A 19,125-nucleotide genomic window follows, 5' to 3' on the forward strand; every position below is an offset into this window, starting at 1 on the left:
AAGGTGGGCCTATACATGACTTACATACACCATATTAGTGAGAAGCCAAGACCTCTGAGATTGTTTGGTATCCTGAAGTTCTCTGATTTTTGTGTTATGTCGTTGAGTTCTTTATTCAGAATTCCTATTTTACCCATTTCATAGAATTTTGTCCTTTTTAATAAAATTTAAGAAAGAAATGCATATTTAGAACTTTAAATGTGGCACTAGCATTTAATCTCTTAAGAACCATAATATTAGAGCAAAACATGAAAAAGAGAAAAATCATGTAAACTTGTTTGATTGCACTTTTTAAAAAAAAAAATCTTTATTTATTAATTTATTTTTTATGTTGTGCTGAGGATGGAACCCGTGCCTCACATATGCTAGGCAAGTGCTCTGCTGCTAAGCTACAGATCCAGCCCCCTTGATTGCACGCTTGTTACAATGGGTCCATCTTGTATTTCTTGCTTAGGCTGCCATATTGTTGTTGATTTTTTTTTTGATTTATTTTTTAGTTTTAGGTGGACACAGTATATTCATTTTTTATTTTTATGTGTTGCTGAGGATCTAACCCAGTGCCTCATGCAAGCTAGGTGAGCACTCCACCACTAAGCCACAACCCAGCCCCCCATATTATTTTAAAATATATATTTAGTTGTAGATGAACACAATATTTTTATTTTATTTATTTTTATGTGGTGCTGAGGTTTGGACCCAGTGCCTTACGCATGAGAGGCAAGCACTCTATCACTGAGCTACAACCCCAGCCCATGCCATATTGTTTTTATGTGGTGTAATCAACTTTGCTTTTTAGACTTTGGTCTGCAAATATTAATTTACAGTTCACCCGATTATAATCACTCTTAGCAAATGAAAATCTTAAATGTGTTTAAAATTTAAGATTTTAAATTTTTAAGTAAAATTTTAAATTTTAAACGTGCCTTATTTTGGTAGGTGTTATTCAAGTGAATCTTGTGAATTGTTTTAATATTAATCCTCTTGTACTTTATGTAGTCAATATCGAATATTAAACGTCTCAGTATTTTACTAGGATATTTGGATCTTTGTTATAAATATTTAGGCAGTTGGATATTTGATATTTGGAATCCCATCTATAAGAGGGGAGAAACACATAATAACATTCTCTTAACTAGGATCCTAAACAGTGCTTCTTTTTATCTGCTGTTGGCCATTTGTTCTATGTTTATGGTTTCATCTAAAATTTCAGTCAATTGTTGGATCTGACTCTGGAACATAATGTGTTTCCTTAGTTTGCTTTCACATATTGAATTTATTTTATTTATTTTTAACCTTCTTTTTAGTTGTAGATGGACACAATACCTTTATTTTATTTATTTAGTTTTATGTGTGCTGAGGATTGAACCCAGTCAAGACTGAGCTACAACCCCAGCCCGACATGTTGAATTTATGATTCAGATATGAAAGAGTTGCGCAGGCTAACACTTAAGTTTCTTTTACCAGGACCTACTATTTCATTTTGTGTCCTTTCCGAACGGATACATCTTACCTTATCCACGCTTCTGCCATGCTCCTGCTCTCTCTTGAAATTCATTGGTGTTTTCCTTTTCCCTCTTCTTAAAATTTGGCTAGAAATCTTGTTTCATAGGGATTTCCACAGTCATTTCATAAATTTGTTTGTTTGTTTGTTTCCCCTAAAAGGGAAAATTTAAACATTTACATTTATTAACAGCTGGACTGAATTTGGGTATTTTGACTTTATGTTTTTATATCAAGGTATTTTAGCAAATGGTTTCCAATTTAGTATATTTGCAAATAGTAATGCTAATTCCTTCTTCCCTGCTGCCCCACCCTATCCCCTTCCATCAATCAGTACTAATTGCTTTCCCTTGTCTGGTTGCATTGGCCAATACCTACATAATGTTCTGTAGTGGCAGGGGAGTCTGTATTTTTCTGAAATTTATAAGTTTCTTTATCATAGTGCAAAAGCCTATAGTGTTTCCTCATAAAACTAAACTATAAAACATTCCAAAATGAAATAAAAGAATAACAGGTTGGTTTTGTGTGTGCATGTTTTTATACATATTTATGAGATATAATTTTCATATAATATTTATCCATTGCACAATTTAATTAATTTTTTAGTACATTTATGGGGTTGATTTTTTAAAAAAATATATATTTTAGTAGATGAAAACAGTATTTTTATTTTATTTTTTATGGTGCTAAGAAGTGAACCTAGTACCTCACACATGCTAGGCATGTGCTCTAATAACTGAACTATAACCCCAGCTGTGAGTTTTTTAAAGTAAGTTTGTAGGTTTTGTAACTATCACCACAGTCTAGTTGTGGAGCATTTGCATCATTCCAAAAAGTTTCCATGTGTCCTTTTACATTGACTTATGTTGAGGGGTATATGAGGATATATTTACATGGATATTTTTGTGTGTATCTGCATATAGTAATGTTTTATACCTGTGTAAATCATTTATTTTTATCATTTAAGGTAGTGTCCAATAATTTCTCTTTCATTGCCTGCTTTTAGTTAAAAGGAGTAACATTAGAAAGTTTTCTTTTTGACATACATGGTTAAATCATGTGTATTTTGTTATAGTGAAATAGGAGGGTTTTGTTACAATAAAATGTGGCAGTATTACAATAGAATTTGTAAAGGAAAGTGGCATTTTATATTCTGAAATGTGTTGTTCCATGTTGTTTGTTAAAGAGGATGGCATTCCCTGTGGATTTACTGAATAATTGCAGTCATGAGGAATTGGAAAATGCTGCTGAAGATTACATGTCAGATTTAAGGTGTGGGGACCCTGAAAATCCAGAGTATTTTTCTTTTCTCAATATTACGGTAAGGCATTTTGCGGTGATTTTTTTTTTTTAATCAGTCTTTTCAGTCCAGTTTTTACATGAACTCAATATCCTTTTTAAAACGATCATTTAAGAGTTTTAATCATTCAGTTTTGTCCAGTAAAATTTATTAATATTGGTTGATTAATAGAGCATCATGATCAATTTTGGCTTTTTTTTTTTTTCCTTTGATATTAGACACTGAACCCAGGAATGTTCAGCCATTGAGCTACATCTTCAGCCTTTTTATATTTTATTTTGAAACAGGGTGTTGCTAAGTTGTTTAAAGCCTCACTTAGTTGCTGAGGCTTGCCTCAAACTTGGGATTCTTCCACCTTAGCCCTCCTAAATTGCTGGGATTACAGGTATACACTACTCAAGTCCATTGATGATCAGTTTTTTTTGGTACTGGGGATTAAATCTATGGGTGCTTAACCACTGAGCCAGAACCCCAGCCCTTTTTTTATGTTTTATTTAGTGACAGGGTCTTGCTGAGTTGCTTAGTGCCTCATTAAGTTGACGAGGCTGGCTTTAACTTGGGATCCTCCTGCCTCAGCCTCCCTAGCCATTGGAATTACAGGTGTGCGCCACTGTGCCTAGCTATGATCAGTTTTTAAAAGACAAAATCCTCAGGTTTTCACAGGTTATTGCTTAATGTTTTTCTTTTGATCTTCAAAATCAAATGTAAGAAGTTTATCAATTTTGCTTAGACTGGTTATCATATTGGAGCTGACTCAATTAAATTTACTTTAGATTTAGAATTTGTGAGTTTAAACATTTGTTTATAATTAAAAGAATCAGCAAAGTCGGCATTGGTTATAAATACCTGTAATTCTAGCGAATAAGGAGGCTGAGGCAAGAGATCACAAGTCCAAGGCCAGCATTAGTAGAATAGTGAGAGACCCAGTCTCAAAGTTGTAGATAAAATTCCCAGTACAATAAAACAAGACTGGAAAAAAAAATCAGGAAAATACTACATTACATTATTGTGTAATGAATCTTTTCTTCCTCTTTTGAAAAATAGTAAAATCAGATTTTCTTGTCAGTAAGCCATGGTACATTATGACACAAAGATCATTAGACTTTGAATCATTTGAATTCCATTGTGAACTGAGGTAAGCAGATTCCTTTAATCTCTGCACCCCAGTTTTTCCTTCTAGAAATAATGTTGATTTAAAGGATTTGTAATTCTTCCCTACCATCATAATGATCAACATTGAGATATTGACTTTAAGTGAAGAATTAGTGTTAGATTAATGCAAACAGAAAAATGTAATTATATGTAACTTGCTGAAAAATGAATTACCAAACTGGTTTATTTTACTAGAAAATGAAATGTATCCCCCTGATGTAGTCTATTTTAAATAAAGATAATTTATTATCTTTATTTAAAATAAAGATAATAAATTATCTTTATTTAATTATCTTGATTTTCAGTGACTTGGGGGCCTATTGTATACGGCTTTTGTTTTTATTCAGTGATATGACTAGAGCCTAGTAATATTTATTGAAATAAATTTTTGTTTTTATTCCCCCAAGACAATATAATTCTTTCAAAAGGTATTGATTTTACTTTTTTTTTTTTAAATAAGAGACTAGGAGGGGCTGGGGCTGTGACTCAGTGGTAGAGTGCTCCCCTAGCATGCATGAAGCACTGGGTTCGATCCTCAGCACTACATAAATGTAAAATAAAGATATTGTGTCCACCTAAAACTAAAAAAATAATGTTAAAAAAAATAAGAGACTAGGAATATTGTCTTCTGTCAAATGAAATTATATAATTAAAATTAATATAAGAAAAGTTTGATACTTTGATAAACACTTTGGTGTTTTTTGTCATGTATTTTCTTAACAGACTTTAAAAAATTCTTTTCAGTTATACATGACAGTATAAGATATTTTGATGAATTATACATACATAGAGTACAACTTCCCATTTTTCTGGTTGTGCATCTTATGGAATTACATTGGTTAACAAACTCTTCACTAATCTTTTCTCAATTGTCATTTCAGATACCTATTAGCCTGTCAAACGTAGGCTTTGTACCTCTTTATGGTGGAAATCAGACCCAGAAAATTCTTGCTCTTTTTGCACCTGAAGATTCACTCACAGGTCACTCTTTTGCTTCATTTTTGTAAATCGAGGAGTTTTTCAACAAACTATTAGAAATTTATAAACATGATAGTGTCATGAAGGAATTTGTTTTTGAAAACTTGTTTCAAATTTTAATTTTAGAAAAATGTAACTCTTAATTGCTTATAATTTAGTGTTTAATGGATGAAATAAAATAAATGGCATAAATTGGACTGTATTATGTTATAAAGTAGAATGTATGGGTCTATTTAAGAGTATCTATAAACCTTATCAGATAATAATATTATAGACTTTAACACTTAAAATTTAAATGTTCATGATTGTTTATTCTGTTTTAGCTGTGGCACTTTACCTTGCTGATCAGTGGTGGGCTATTGATGATATTGTGAAAACATCTGTCCCTTCTAGAGAGGGTCTTAAGCAGGTAATGATCTTGTAAATCAATATTTTCTATCAACAGTGCTTGTTTTTGAAGTTATGGAACTCTTTTCCATTTTAATATAATCTGGTTATATTAAGACCTTAGAGTTTTATTTTATGATCAAACCAGCACTCAGGTTGGGTTTTTTCTATTTTATGTGATTCTGAAAATTTCTGTGAATTGGGTTAGGGAGACTGAATACCTGTGGGTTAGTTGAGCTGTGGCATTCTTTATCCACTTTAGCTTCTGATTTTCTTATTTGGAAGAGGAAAGCCTAATTCTTTTTGTGTGGTTACTTAACTTCTCTGCCTCTAGGAGACACTGACCAGGAAACTTGTTCTATTAGTTGGGCCTCCTCTAGTGACCTGTTTCGGGTTCTGAACAGTGGAGTAACCAGGCTCTGGTGAGAACAAGCTTCAAAAGCCTCTGTGGGGTGTGGAGTATAGGCCAGCCAGAAGCCATCCACTGCAGTGTTTGTTACAGAAGGAACCCTGGCTTGCATGCTGGTGTTGAAAAGATTTAAGAGACATTTCAGGTACTATGGTTTTTAGAAGATAACTAGGTCGGGGAGGGGAAAGTCCACAGACACCAGTTGTAAAAATATTTGAGGAATCAAGGTCAAAGATTGTAGACATGTTTGGTGGCTGGAAGAGTGCCATTTACAATGAAAGAGAATAGGCCCCTTCACTGGCTAAGGTACATCAGATCCTTCTTATTTAAGGAGAATACTGACTTTATAGGTAAGCACTACTATTCAATAATAGGTACAGAGATCCTTGTTAATTATGCCTAAGAGGAAGAGAGTTTTGCTGAGAGGAATGAAGTTAACATATGCAAATATGTATTCTGATAATTCTTTCAAGGTTTTTAGGATAGGCCAAGTGTCTAAAAACTTGTCAAATCTGGAAGGTGTCAGCTATTTCTGTTTACTTTTATGGGATCATTGGACTGTTCAGAAGAAACAAGGAAAGCATGAAAGCATGTCAAGAAACTACAAAATCTGGGAAAAGAAAGCAAGAATCTTGCAGGTTACTGAGGTGTTCTCATTTCTTCCTTTTGGGTTTAAAAGTTTTTTTTTTTTTTTCTTTTCAATATTTGGAATTGAACCCAGGGTACAGTACTACTTTACTACATTACTACATTCCCAGCCCTTTTTATTTATTTATTTAGAATTTTGAGATAAGGTCTTTCGAAGTTGCCTGGGCTAGCCTTGAACTTGTGACCCTCCTGCCTTGGCATTCTGCTTAGCTGGGATCATAGACATGCACCGCTGCATCTGGCTTGAGATTACAGCTTTGAAAGTGATCACGCTTGTGATTGTAGGAAGAGTATAATACAGTCAGCATTTATCCTTTTGGATGTTAATTTTTGAATTTGCCTTGAAATTTCAGAGCAATAGGCACCTCTCACAAAAGCTAGGAGAATGTGTATACGTGGGCATCTGCCAGTCTGATAAAGAACTTTGAACCAAAAATGAAGGGAAGGAGGGAATTTATAACCTGCATAAAGCCATCAGATGGAAGGAGTAGATAGTAATAGAGGAGAATAATTTCTTCTCAGGAATAGCCCCGATAGATAGAGGAAATGTACATGTTAAGAAAGGTGTATAAAAACTTGACTGAAGTTTGACATATTATACAGGAATGTTAAAGGCTGGAGAAGGGGAAATCTTACGCAGCCCATGTAGCCTCTCCTACACAAGTAAAGAAACTATGAAACCTTCAGGTATGAATTGGATTCCTACAGTAGGTTTCCTCTAACCTAATTACTTTATGACAGCAGCATCTTTTGAGAAAGTAGGAAAATGAGTGAAGTAGCACTGCTGCTGTTGCCAAATCCTGACCACTATGGAAAAACAGGTTGGTAAAGTCACAGGAGGGCATAATCGTTATTTTTAATGAACTCATGACCTCAAGTAAATGACTTTACTTGAAAACTAGGAACTCATTTCCCTCTGTCTCATATATTGTGGTAAAATTAAATGGGATTATAAAGATCATAACTATGTTCCTGAAACTAAGTGCTCATTTATATGAAAAGGAAGTCTTCAGTTACATACTGCAAAAGTTTATCCCTTTTTCTGTCCTGGTCACCATTACTGGGAGGAAGACATAGGTGGCATACTTATCAATTCTGCCTGTCACAGCACCCAAAAGGGGATCTAATCTTTGAAAGGTAGCATTAAGAAACACAGAGAAGGGGCTAACATGATGAAATTAAACAGGAAAATCTGTAAAGAAATACCTTAGTTAAAAAAAAATAAGCTATATATACACACCATGAATACCAAATTGAAACAGCAGCTCATGTGAAAAAGACTTTGGCTTTAGTTAATTAGTAAAATGAAGCTACAGAAACCTTAAATCCTATTGCCTCATTGGCATCTTCAGTATTTATTTCTACAGTTCCTGTGTGCCAAACATGAAGAGAGATTTAGGGATATGGAGCACTTCCAAGAGAGGACTAGAATGGCAGAAGTACCACACATTGTATTAGATAAGCTTTTTCCTTTAGTTGTTCCATTCCGTACCTTTGGTGTGAAACTTAGGAGAATATCATGGCCATCTTTAAATATTGGTGGTCTGTATGGCTGCAGAATAACAAAGTATAGTCTTTGGGAGCTAGATTTCAGCTTAGTATGGGAAAGAATTTTGATCAGAGCTGGGCAAGGAAAGAACAGGTTGCTGACTATGTTAGTGTTAGTCAATGCTGTCATTTCTTGTTGTTTGGTATGGGAGATCTCCTGCCAGGGATATTTTTGAAAGTAGTGTGTGCATATGCTTAATCCTTTCTTCTCTTCAATTGACTAATCAGAGGATGAACTTGTTCTTATTTAAGGAGACTTAAGGGAAAATAGACTTTATGTAGAGAACTCTTTTGTTTTTAGCATGAAGTACTATGAGGGGTGGTGAGAAACTGACTCCTTTATGTTAGAAGGTTGTTGGTATTATTGGGGTACCAGTGACCATGTGGTCCTGTGTGTATGAGGTGAGGCTGTTTCCATTCTGTCTTTGCCCCAAGAATGTTTCACTGGATGTTTTTGGTGTTAGTGTCCTCACTCATCTGGTCTAGGAGAAGGACATGGGGAGTGGTATGGAATATTCTTACAGTTACAGTAAGAAGAATTGTTAAATGAACATTCACCTGGAAAAGGTGGGACAGATGTCTTTCCCAAGGGCTTAATTATGGCTTCCTTCATCAAATGAGGTAATAGTTCTTAAAATCTTTAGGGAATAACATTTTTTTTACCCCCCCCTTTTTTTTTTTCCATTTTCCTCATTTTATGTGGAGGATGGAATGGGGTAAAAGGGTTGAAGCAGGTTATATTGGGGGAGGGGGCTGCATTTAGGGCTGGGAGACCATGGATCTGCGTGGCTGGAAGCATAAAGACAACACTGAGCCCTGAAAGAGATGCTGGGTGTTTGGTGTGTTGGGAACCTGTTTTATCTGTTTTAGAATTTGCTAAGAGGCTGTATTCCATGCATAAAATGTGTCTATGAAAATAGATTGTCTCATCTCTGTGATATAAAATGTTTTATAAATTGTTTTAAATGTATTTGAGGTGCTCTGGATACCAGTGTGAGATGTGGGAGCAGGAGCAAGGTGACTAGCCGTACTAATGGCTGCATATTGTAACTGCTGTGCCTGCTGTTTGACTTTCTTTGTAGGTGAGCACTCTTGGGGAGAGAGTGGTTCTATATGTTCTGAATCGAATTATTTATAGAAAACAGGAAATGGAGAGAAATGAGATCCCATTCCTGTGTCATAGCAGTTCTGATTATGCTAAGATTCTGTGGAAGAAAGGAGAGGCCATTGGGTTTTATTCAGTTAAGCCTACAGGTGAGTCTTTATAAGTTATTTAAATATATATAATGGAAATCTCCATTTTAGAACCCTACTGTGTCAGTACTGTTAAATTAGTTTCTACAGTGCGAATTGAGGTGATTTTATTTAGTATTTATTTCTTGGGAGTGCTTTGATTCTACTATCCCATGAAAGTGAAAGTTATTGGGAAAGTCTTTTGGAAAAATAAATAAATAAAAATAAACATTTAGTAAAGGAGGGACAGTTTTTCCACATACACAGAGAAAGGGGTGTAGTTGAGCCTCAAATTTTTCTTTCTTACCCTTGCACTTCCTTTCTTTCACAGGTGGTTTTTTACTTTGATTTCTGCTGCTGTGACTATTACTGGCTCCTTCTAAAACCCCTGGGACCTAACTAAATGCATTGTTCATTTCTGCTTAGAATGATTCATTCAGTTTGACATATTAATGAACACCCTAATTGTCAAGAGAAACATAGGGTTTTAAAATATAGAGAGGATATAAACAGCTTCAAAGTTGTCAGTCTCCTAAAACCCAGCTCTTCCCTGCTATTAAAAGCCTAGTGTGGCTTCACACTTGTTTATTCAGTTCCCTCCAGCCCCTGAGCAGGAAAGTTGAGTCTGTTTCCTCTATGTGCATGTACACCCATGCTTTCTTACCTCCAAGTCACCCAGTCTGCCTTGTTCTGTCTGCACCTTGATCAAGAGACTGTTTGCAGAGATCAGTTGTTAGTTTCTTTCTTTTTTTTCATTACCAATATTCCAAATAGAGCTCTTCTGGTCAGATCCAGTCTACAGATCATACTGAATTAACTGCTGAGTTGAAGGACAGTTGTGACTAATACCTTAATCCCATAATCACTACACGTGTGACTAGAGTTAACATTTAAAGCAAGGCCACTTTTTTCCAATAATAAATTATTGTGATTATAATTTTAAATGTTCTTTGCTTTATAGTAAATACTTTGAGTCTCTTTTATATGTTATATTATTCTTGTGTACCTTTGAAATAAACCAAGGATTTATGGAACTTCAAAATAATATTGAGTATGCATGAGGAAACAAGAATGTTGAATGGAAGTATAGTGCTCTTTTGAATAAAAGGCATTGGTTTAAATGTTTTAATGGTTAGAGTTGAGGTGTCGTTTAATTGCTTTATGTTTTATTTTATGTGAGGTAATGTGAGGTAATTCCTATGGGAATTGGAGGTTTTTTTTTTTTTTTTTTCTCCTTTGCCCCTAATAGTGGCTCTAGGGGTTTCCTACCTGAAATCAGCTAATAGACATTTGGAACACAGATTAGTTTATACCCTTTTTTATTGAGAACTTGCTTTCTATGCAAAACACACAGTTAACTAGTATTTCTGATCAATATTTGACTCCAGAAGTGTTTTTCTGTTTGTTTCATGTGAATATTGGGCTCCTTCTCTTTTGGGATCTGACCTCTGTTCCATGTTATGATAGTTTACTCCATTTTATATCCTGGAGCTTCCAAGCATTTTCCATGCCTTCTTCTAATTGCCTTATATTCTTAGTTTTGTCTCCCTGGACCAGGTAACAATAGAATTAGGTATGCTTGTATTAGTCTTTGAATCATTTTCCTAAGACTGATTTGTTTTCTATTTGTTGCCAAATGTACATTGTATCCATTAAGTCATATACTACTGGTACAAAGGAAAGTAACAACAAGATTCCCCTCCTTAAATAGACAACTAAAATGACTTTCTAAAAGATAACCTAAGTCAGGTGTGGTAGCACATGCCTGTAATCCCAGTGACTCAGGAGGCCAAGACAGGGGATCGAGTGTTCAAACCCAGTGTCCGCAACTTAGCGAGGCCATAAGCAACTCAACAAAACCCTGTCTCTAATAAAATATAAAAAAAGATGTGGATCATTGGTTAAGAAATTGTCTTTTTATAAAAATCAAGATTTAACATGTAGAACACTTGATTAGTTTCCAATAGATTTTGGGTTTAGTTGTATTGCTGCTATTTTGTAAGTTGTTACAGTCTATTTGCCTTTCAGTTTTATCCTTTAAGATATTTGGATTGACCAGGCTCTGAAGTTCTTTGAATCTGCAGTTAGAAGTTGGAATATCCATGGGCAGAAATCCATGGACTCAGGGCTGCCTTTAAACGAAAAAGCTGAATTTAAAAGAAATATAGTTCAGACCTTAAAGTTGAAAGACTGTGTTGGGAAAGCGGGAGTTATTTCCTGTAGTCTTGTGAAGAGAAGGCTCATCAAGAATAAATGAAGAGCTGGGCATGGTGGTACATGCCTATAATCCCAGCTTCAGGAGGCTGAGACAGGAAGATCTCAAGTTCAAAAGCCAATCCCAGCAAAAGCAAGGTGCTAAGCAACTCAGTGAGACTGTGTCTCTAAATAAAATACAAAATAAGGCTGGGGATGTGGCTTAGTGGCTGAGTGCTCCCGAGTGCAATCCCTGGTTACCTGTGCCCCCCCACCCACCCCTCAAAAAAGGAAATGAAGAGTGTTTCATCATCTAAGCTCCAGGGCTTGACTGTAAGGCCATTCTAGGGTGAAGGTTACTTCTCAGTGGGCAAAGTTATGAGAATAGCCTTAAAGCTTTTCACCTACTCAGATTAACATTTAGAGTCAAGTGCTTTCTTTAACTCATTTCATTTTCTTATATTTTATTCTCAGTAGTTAAAACTAAGAAGTTAGGGCATTCTCTTGGTTTTACTTCCTATATGTAGACTGACCAAAGTCTAGATTCTCAGACATTAAAAAAAAAAAAAAAAAAGGGGCTGGGGATGTGGCTCAAGCGGTAGCGCGCTCGCCTGCCATGCGTGCAGCCCAGGTTCGATCCTCAGCACCACATACAAACAAAGATGTGTCCGCCAAAAACTGAAAAATAAATATTGAAGAATTCTCTCTCTCTCTCTCTCTCTCTCTCACTCACTCTTTCTTTAAAAAAAAAAAAAAAAAGAAGAAGTGAAATAGGTCTGTAGTGGGAACCCAGTCTGTGTCAAATTGGGATATATACATTGTTTTTTGAGTAATATTTCCATGCTAAGTTAATTATTAAGCTGAATAATAAGCAGCAGTTTTTCATGTACTTTACATAATCTTCTATGTCTATTGGCACAGCCCTTACAGACCACTTGGGTAGTATTTGTTTTCTTTCTGTATCTGTCATTATTACTTATTGGGATAGATCACATCTTCACAGCATCTATAGTTATCAGTGCCCTCTGTTAAGTTTGGTTTTGATTATGCTTGTCTTGTTTTTAAGCCTCTAACAACAGGTCATGAATAGCAATAAAAGGTATTTATCGAGCTCTGGACTAGGCACTTGGGAATTAATTTCTTTCATAGCTGCACTATAGCATACATCCATATCACAAAGGACTTCTTTTTCTCTTCTCATGCTATCTTGTGGGAGGGGTTCTTATCTTGGTAAATGGAATTATTTAATTTTTATAATATTGTGCTTTTACCTTTTTTCAAAGGGCCCAATACATACCAAGTTGCTCCAGCGTTTACCATGGTATTAGAATACTCATAGTGCTTTCTCTCAGAGATTAACCATCAGACCATCTTCATTTTCTTTCTTAATGGCTGACAGTGTGTCTTTGGAAATTCTAAAAGGACCAATTCCTCTTTCTTTCTGGTTATCAGCAATAGATTTTAATATGTAGTTTACTCTAGTTTTACTGCAGGGTCTCTCGTGTGCCCTTTAGAGTGCTCTGAATAAAGTTACTGTGATGTAAAAGCTACAGTGCCATAGACTCCCATCATCATCTTAATGATTGTGAATTTTTTAAAAGCACATGTTCTATTTCCTTACCTTCCAGTTTACGGAGCAAATTCAAAACAGGCGGGCATTTATTTCAGTGTTAAATCCAACACCACTGATTTCTTTTGTCTTAGAATAGGTGTTTATAGGGGTTTCTTCTTGAAGTTTAGTAATCTTACTTTGAAAGTTTAATTTTAAACCATGTATTATCAAAGTAAGCATATTTGCAATTTATCATATTAAAACTTAACATTATATTTTAAAATCCTAAATTCTTAGAAACCTTATTTTCCCACTAACACCAGTCTAGCTATATGCACAGACCTTATATTTAATAGTAATGATATTAGCAATAATGATAATATTTCAGGGCATAGATGTTGCCACTATGTAAATGGTCTTAATTTCTTGATGTTTCACAGTTTGACATTTTTGTTCGTAAATAATAATTTTATCAGTCTCTTGTTTTCGTTTTTTAAATATGATTCCATTGTATATCTGTAAGTACTATATTTTTTAAGTTACAATTCCAAATTTTTGGAAGTCATCTATTTATAAAATAATGTACCTAAGGAGCAACCAGAAATTTAATTTAGAATTAACTAGAAAGAGTAAGAATAAGAATAAGAGAATAAGAGAAAAAAAAGAATAAGAGAAGTTAAATTATTTTTCTTTATTTGGTACCAGAGATTGAACCAGGGGCACTTAACTACTGAGTCACATCCCCAGCCCCTATTTTTATTTTTTATTTTGAGACAGGATCTTGTTTAGTTACTTAGGGCCTCGCTAAGTTGCTGAGGCTGGCTTTGAATTTCAGCCTCCTGCTTTAGCCTCCCAAATTGCTGGGATTATAGTTGTGTGCCACCACACCTGGCTACAGAGGCTATTTCTTAAGTTAGAAAATTTTATATCCTTGTTGACTTTATTTTCCTTCTTTTGAGGATTCAGAAGGAAAATAGTGTATCTCTATTTTAAATGTTGGTATCAACATTTAAGTGGAAATTTAGAAAAATAAATATGGAAAAATAGGCTAAGAAATAAAGATGATTACATATAGTGGATCTATGAATATTTAGCTTTCTTTTTTCAAATATAAATATATTTGAGGTTGGTGTTGTGGCTCAGTGAGGGAGCATGTGTGAGGCACTGGCTTTGATCCTCAGCACCACATAAGTAAATAGATAAATAAAATAATTATGTCTATCTACAACTAAAATATTAGTATATGTTTTAGTATTTTTAGTTGTAGATAGACATAATTATTTTATATGTCTATATTTGGAAACTTAATTCTATTAAAAGAATTATTATTCTACGTTTAAAAAAATTATGGTTTGGTGGACAAGTTTGTTTACTTAATAATATTGTTAAAGGAATTATTATTACACATTTTAAAAAAATTATGGCTTGATTTTACTTCTATTTTATTGCATAATTACCAACCAGCTTTTTATCATTGTGAGGATTATTATTAACTTTAATTTTTAATTAGTAGACTGTAACCTGTAATTATATCACTGAAATATATTATGGTTGTTTTGTTTTCAGTCAGTTGTAGGGCTCACAGACTAAAATTATATTTCTTTTTTTTTTAAACAAAACAACAAGCAGATTGGTCAAAAATAGCAGTTTACCACAAAAAGATGTCTGAGAAAATACATTCTCTTTTGTTTTTAGAGATAAATATATTAGTAATATCTTCCAAGTTTAAAAATGTTTCTTATAATACAGGATTCTTTTAAAAGGACAGATACCTCCCTAACATTAAGAAAAATATTGCTTCCAAATGAAGAGCAACAAAACATAGTTTCTACATTTCAAGTCAAAATCTGTGATTGACTTGAAATGTAGAAAACAAAACAAAAAACAAAACTGCAGACTAATTTAAGCTTGTAACTTCTTTTTTTTTGGGGGGGGGAGGGAGGTACCCCCTGAGTTCTCAGGGACACTCGACCAGTGAGCCACATCCCCAGCCTTATTTTGTATTTTATTTAGAGACAAGGTCTCACTGAGTTACTTATTAATGCCTCACTATTTCCTGAGGCTGACTTTGAACTCAAGATCCTCCTGTCTCACCTCCTGAGTCCCTGGGATTACAGGCATGCGCCACTGCCTTCTGCCATCTTAAATGTATTTTTAAGATAATTTTTACAAGGATTCATTCATAATTAAAAACATTCCACTGCAAAATACTAGTAAAGTCTTCAGGAAGCTAGACCAAACACTTGTTCTCTGACTTCATATCTTCCCCAGATGCCTACAAGATTTTATTTAAACAGTTCTGAGGGACAGTAAGTTTTCCTGTCTCTGTTTAGATGTATTACAAATTTGTATTTAGGTTATCTTTTATATCTTTTCCAATTTTTATTTATTTATTTATTTTTGGTACCAGGATTGAACCCAGGGACACTTAACCACTGATCCACATCTTTTTTAAAATATTTTTTTTAGAGATAGGGTTTTGCTGAGTTGCTTATGGCCTCGCCAAGTTGCTAAGGGTGGGTTTGAACACTCGATCCTCCTGTCTGGGTCTCCTGAGTATTTTTCATGGGTATTAACTTTCGCTGGGATTACAGGTGTGTGCCACCCACGCCCGACTTAGACAACTAAAATGACTTTGTAAAAGGTAACCTATTTAAGGGGATGAATCTCATTCTTACTTTCCTTTGTACCAGTAGTATATAACTTAATGAATACAGTGTTCATTTGGCAACAAATGGAAAACAAATCTGTTTAGGAAAATTAGATTACTACCTTTCCTGAACCAGTACATTCCCTGGTATTCACAGTAACCATAGATGCTAAAGCCACAGGTAACATTTGTCTTGGACTTGTCTTTGGCATAGCACTGAAGAGTTAAAAGAAGGCACTTAATGAAAAGTAATTGAAAATGTTCCTGCTTGCAAAATCACACACTTTGTAATCTTTCCATTTGGGGGTTTGTTATGTGATAAAAATTTGTCTGCAACAATAGTTTACAAAAGGATAAAAATTGCAGAAAAAGGTTTCTTATGCCAAAGAAAGAGTAAAAGAATTCTAGATCAATGTTAATATTTTTAGCTCGTGCATGATACCATTCAAAATTCATTCACATGAGGTACAGAACTTTGTATTCAAAGTTTCCATCCAAGTTGCATTTATAACTGGGAGTTGAGACACATATCTTAGTCATATTCTGTTGATAATAATACCATATTGCAGAATGAGTAAATTTTAAAGAAAAGATGTTTTTTTTTTGGCTCACAGTTCTGTTCCAGGGGTTACATCAGGTGATGGAATAATCCCAAGGTGGCACAGGCATCACATGGTGAGAAACAGGGAGCATGAGAGACTTATCCTGACTGGCTTTTTGGTTTGTTTTTTTTAAGCAGAAGCAACTCTCAACCCATTAATCCATTCATGAGGATAGAGCCCTGGTCACCTCTTAAAGGGTCCATCTGGTTCCACCTCTTAGTATCTCATGTGTATTAACTTTCAACATGAGTTTTGGATGAGACATATCATCCTCAAACCATTGCAACCTCCTTTTTTTTTTTTTTTAAACAAACTCTTCTCAGAAGAGTTTTATAGTTAAAATTTATATGCTGGCCCAGTAGTAGAGCTTATGCCTTTCGTGTATGAGGCCCTGGGTTCAATCCCCAGCACCACAGAATCAAATCAAAATCAAATCAAAACAAATCAAATCAAAACAAAATAAATTGGGTGGCATTTTGAAGAACTTTGATTGGCAGGGCATTGGGTCAAGATATGGCTATAGTGATGATGCTTTAGTTAAAGCTGAGGATTGGTTCTTCATAGAACCAAGTCTTAAAATTCACTAGGAACATTAAAAGACACAGAACAGTGAAAGCAGTACTGAGCAAGAAGAGCAGTGGTGGAGGCATCACAATTCCTGATTTCAAAATAATAGTAATACAAAAAAGAACAATATAAAAATGTTAAAATATATAAATACAGTAACAGAGCTATAGTAACAAAAACAGCATGGTATTGACAGCAAAACAGACATAAAGGCCAATGAGGGATAGAATAGAAGAGGGAGACCCACATGCTTACAGTCATCTGATACTCAACAAAGGTGCCAGAAATATATTTTGGAGAAAATATAGCCCTTTAAACAAATGGTTCTGGGAAAACTTGATATCCATGTGTTAGAAGAATTAAACTAAACCTTATCTTTGACCCTGTACAGAAGTCAAATCAAAGTGGATCAAAGTACCTAGTAATTGAGCCAGAAACTATTGAAATGCTAGAAGAAAACAGGGCCAACATTCCCAACATATTGACTCAGGCACCAACTTCCTTAACAAGACATCTAAACCTCAAGAAATTAAAACAAGAATCAGTAAGTGGGGTTATATCAAATTAAAAAGATTATGCAAAGGAAATAGTTTAGAGCATAAAGGGAGAGTCTACAGAGTATAAGGAAAATCTTTGCCAGCTGTTCCTCTCATAGGAGATTAATATCCAGAATACATGAAGAACTCAACACCAAAACAAACAAAACAAAACAAAACCTCCTCATCTAATTAATAAATGGGTAAAAGAGCTAAAGAGACATTTTCTTAAAAGAAGAAATAAAAACAGCCAACAAATACATGAAAAAATGTTCAACATCCTTAGCAGTCAGGAAATGCAAATGAATACAGCATTGAGATTTCATCTCCAGTTAGGGTGACAGTGATAAAAATACAAATAGTAAATGCTGGCATGGATGTCGGATGTGAGGGAAAAGCAATACTCATACATTGTTGTTGGAACTACAAATTAGTAGGATCACTTTTTTTTTTAAGAGAGATTTTTTTTTTAATATTTATTTTTCAGTTTTTGACGGACACAACATCTTTGTTTGTATGTGGTTCTGAGGATCGAACCTGGGTCACATGCATGCATGCCAGGCGAGTGCGCTACCCACTAGAGCCACATCCCCAGCCCCATAGTAGGAGCACTTTGGAAAGCAGTTTATAGATTCTTCAGAAGACTAGGAATAGAACCACTGTATGACCCAGCTATCCTACTTCTTAGTGTTTATCCAAAAGAACTAAAATTAGCATACTTCTGTGATACAGGCACATCAGTGTTTGTAGCAGAACAACTAATAATAACCAAGTTATGGCACCATCCTAGGTGTCTGTCGAGATGAATGGATAAAGAAAATGTGGCATATATACACAAGAGAGTTTATCCATAAAGAATAATGAAAGTAAGACATTTGCTGGGAAATGTGGACCTAGAGAACATCGTGCTAAGTGAAATAATCCTTATTCATTTAAGGGTCAAATGTTTTCTCATGTGGAAGCTAGAGAAAAATAAGGAGAAAAATGCATGTGTGGGGGGGGTATACTGTGAATACAGGTGAGAGATCAGTACTAGAGGAAGGGTATTATGGGGGGAGGTAGGAGGGTCAGGAGAAGGAAGGAATTGTGGAATGAAATTCACCAAATTATTCTGTTGTACATATATGAATATTCCATAGTGAATTCCATCTTTGTGTATCTGTAAAACACCACTTTAAAAAACAATATATTTGAAGGAAAACCAGTAGAGGAGAGAAGTGAACAGGGGGAGGTTGGAGGGGAGGAAAAGAAGAAGTACTAGGGACTGAAATGGAGCAAATTATATTCCATGCAGGTATGATCATGTCAAAATGAGCCCCACATATATATAACTATAATGCACTAATAAAATAAGAAAAAAAAAAGGATGGTGTTTTGAACACATGCATGGACCATCCTCTGTTCCCATTTTCATTACCACTAAAGAGACAATAAAAACATAAAGGAATATTCATTGAGGGCTATGTTACTTTACTTGAAGGAATTATCAAACTGAACTCTGTAGTGCAGTGTATTTTCATGGTACTTTATTGCCCTTTGTTATCAATGCCTTTAAATTCTATTAAAAGGAGCTTACATGGACATCTTGAAACATGATTCTGAGACTCTCTTTAAAAATAGAACATAAACAGCATAAATCCAAAATGGCATAGTGAAAAAGAGGGTAGGTGTAACAGCAAATATTATAGTCTGGGAAAAGGTTAAACTTGTGGAAATGGAATGCTGAAATCTGAATCTGGAAGTCTGGAAGCAACCAAATTTAAAAAGGTTTCTGCAACAAAAAAAGGACATTAGTGGAAAATTTGTTGAAATTCGAATGAAGTCCATAGTAAATGGTTTAATATCAGCTTTCTGGTTTTGATAATAGTAT

The 19,125-nt window shown here is 34.7% G+C and overlaps 2 protein-coding genes across 7 annotated transcripts in view; one reads left to right on the forward strand and one right to left on the reverse strand.

Moving 5' to 3' along the window:
• Positions 1 to 9,974, reverse strand: part of LOC110598511 (uncharacterized) — a 43,956-nt gene extending 33,982 nt beyond the window's left edge. The window contains exons 1-2 of the transcript XR_013436589.1: positions 9,820 to 9,974; positions 1,511 to 1,655 (exon numbers count right to left, since the gene is read on the reverse strand). The gene's annotated coding sequence lies outside the window, so the exon portion shown is untranslated. The remainder of the gene's footprint in view (positions 1 to 1,510; positions 1,656 to 9,819) is intronic.
• Fam169a (family with sequence similarity 169 member A) overlaps positions 1 to 19,125 on the forward strand; it is a 70,214-nt gene that overhangs the window by 18,051 nt on the left and 33,038 nt on the right. For all 6 annotated transcript variants that reach the window (XM_078043479.1, XM_078043493.1, XM_078043499.1 and 3 more), the window contains 4 exons: positions 2,687 to 2,821; positions 4,834 to 4,933; positions 5,254 to 5,339; positions 9,005 to 9,176. In XM_078043479.1, coding sequence (XP_077899605.1) covers positions 2,690 to 2,821; positions 4,834 to 4,933; positions 5,254 to 5,339; positions 9,005 to 9,176 — 490 coding nt within the window. In that variant the 5' untranslated portion in view covers positions 2,687 to 2,689. The remainder of the gene's footprint in view (positions 1 to 2,686; positions 2,822 to 4,833; positions 4,934 to 5,253; positions 5,340 to 9,004; positions 9,177 to 19,125) is intronic.

This window comes from Ictidomys tridecemlineatus, chromosome 1 (assembly GCF_052094955.1).
Source record: "Ictidomys tridecemlineatus isolate mIctTri1 chromosome 1, mIctTri1.hap1, whole genome shotgun sequence".
Taxonomy (NCBI): domain Eukaryota; kingdom Metazoa; phylum Chordata; class Mammalia; order Rodentia; family Sciuridae; genus Ictidomys; species Ictidomys tridecemlineatus.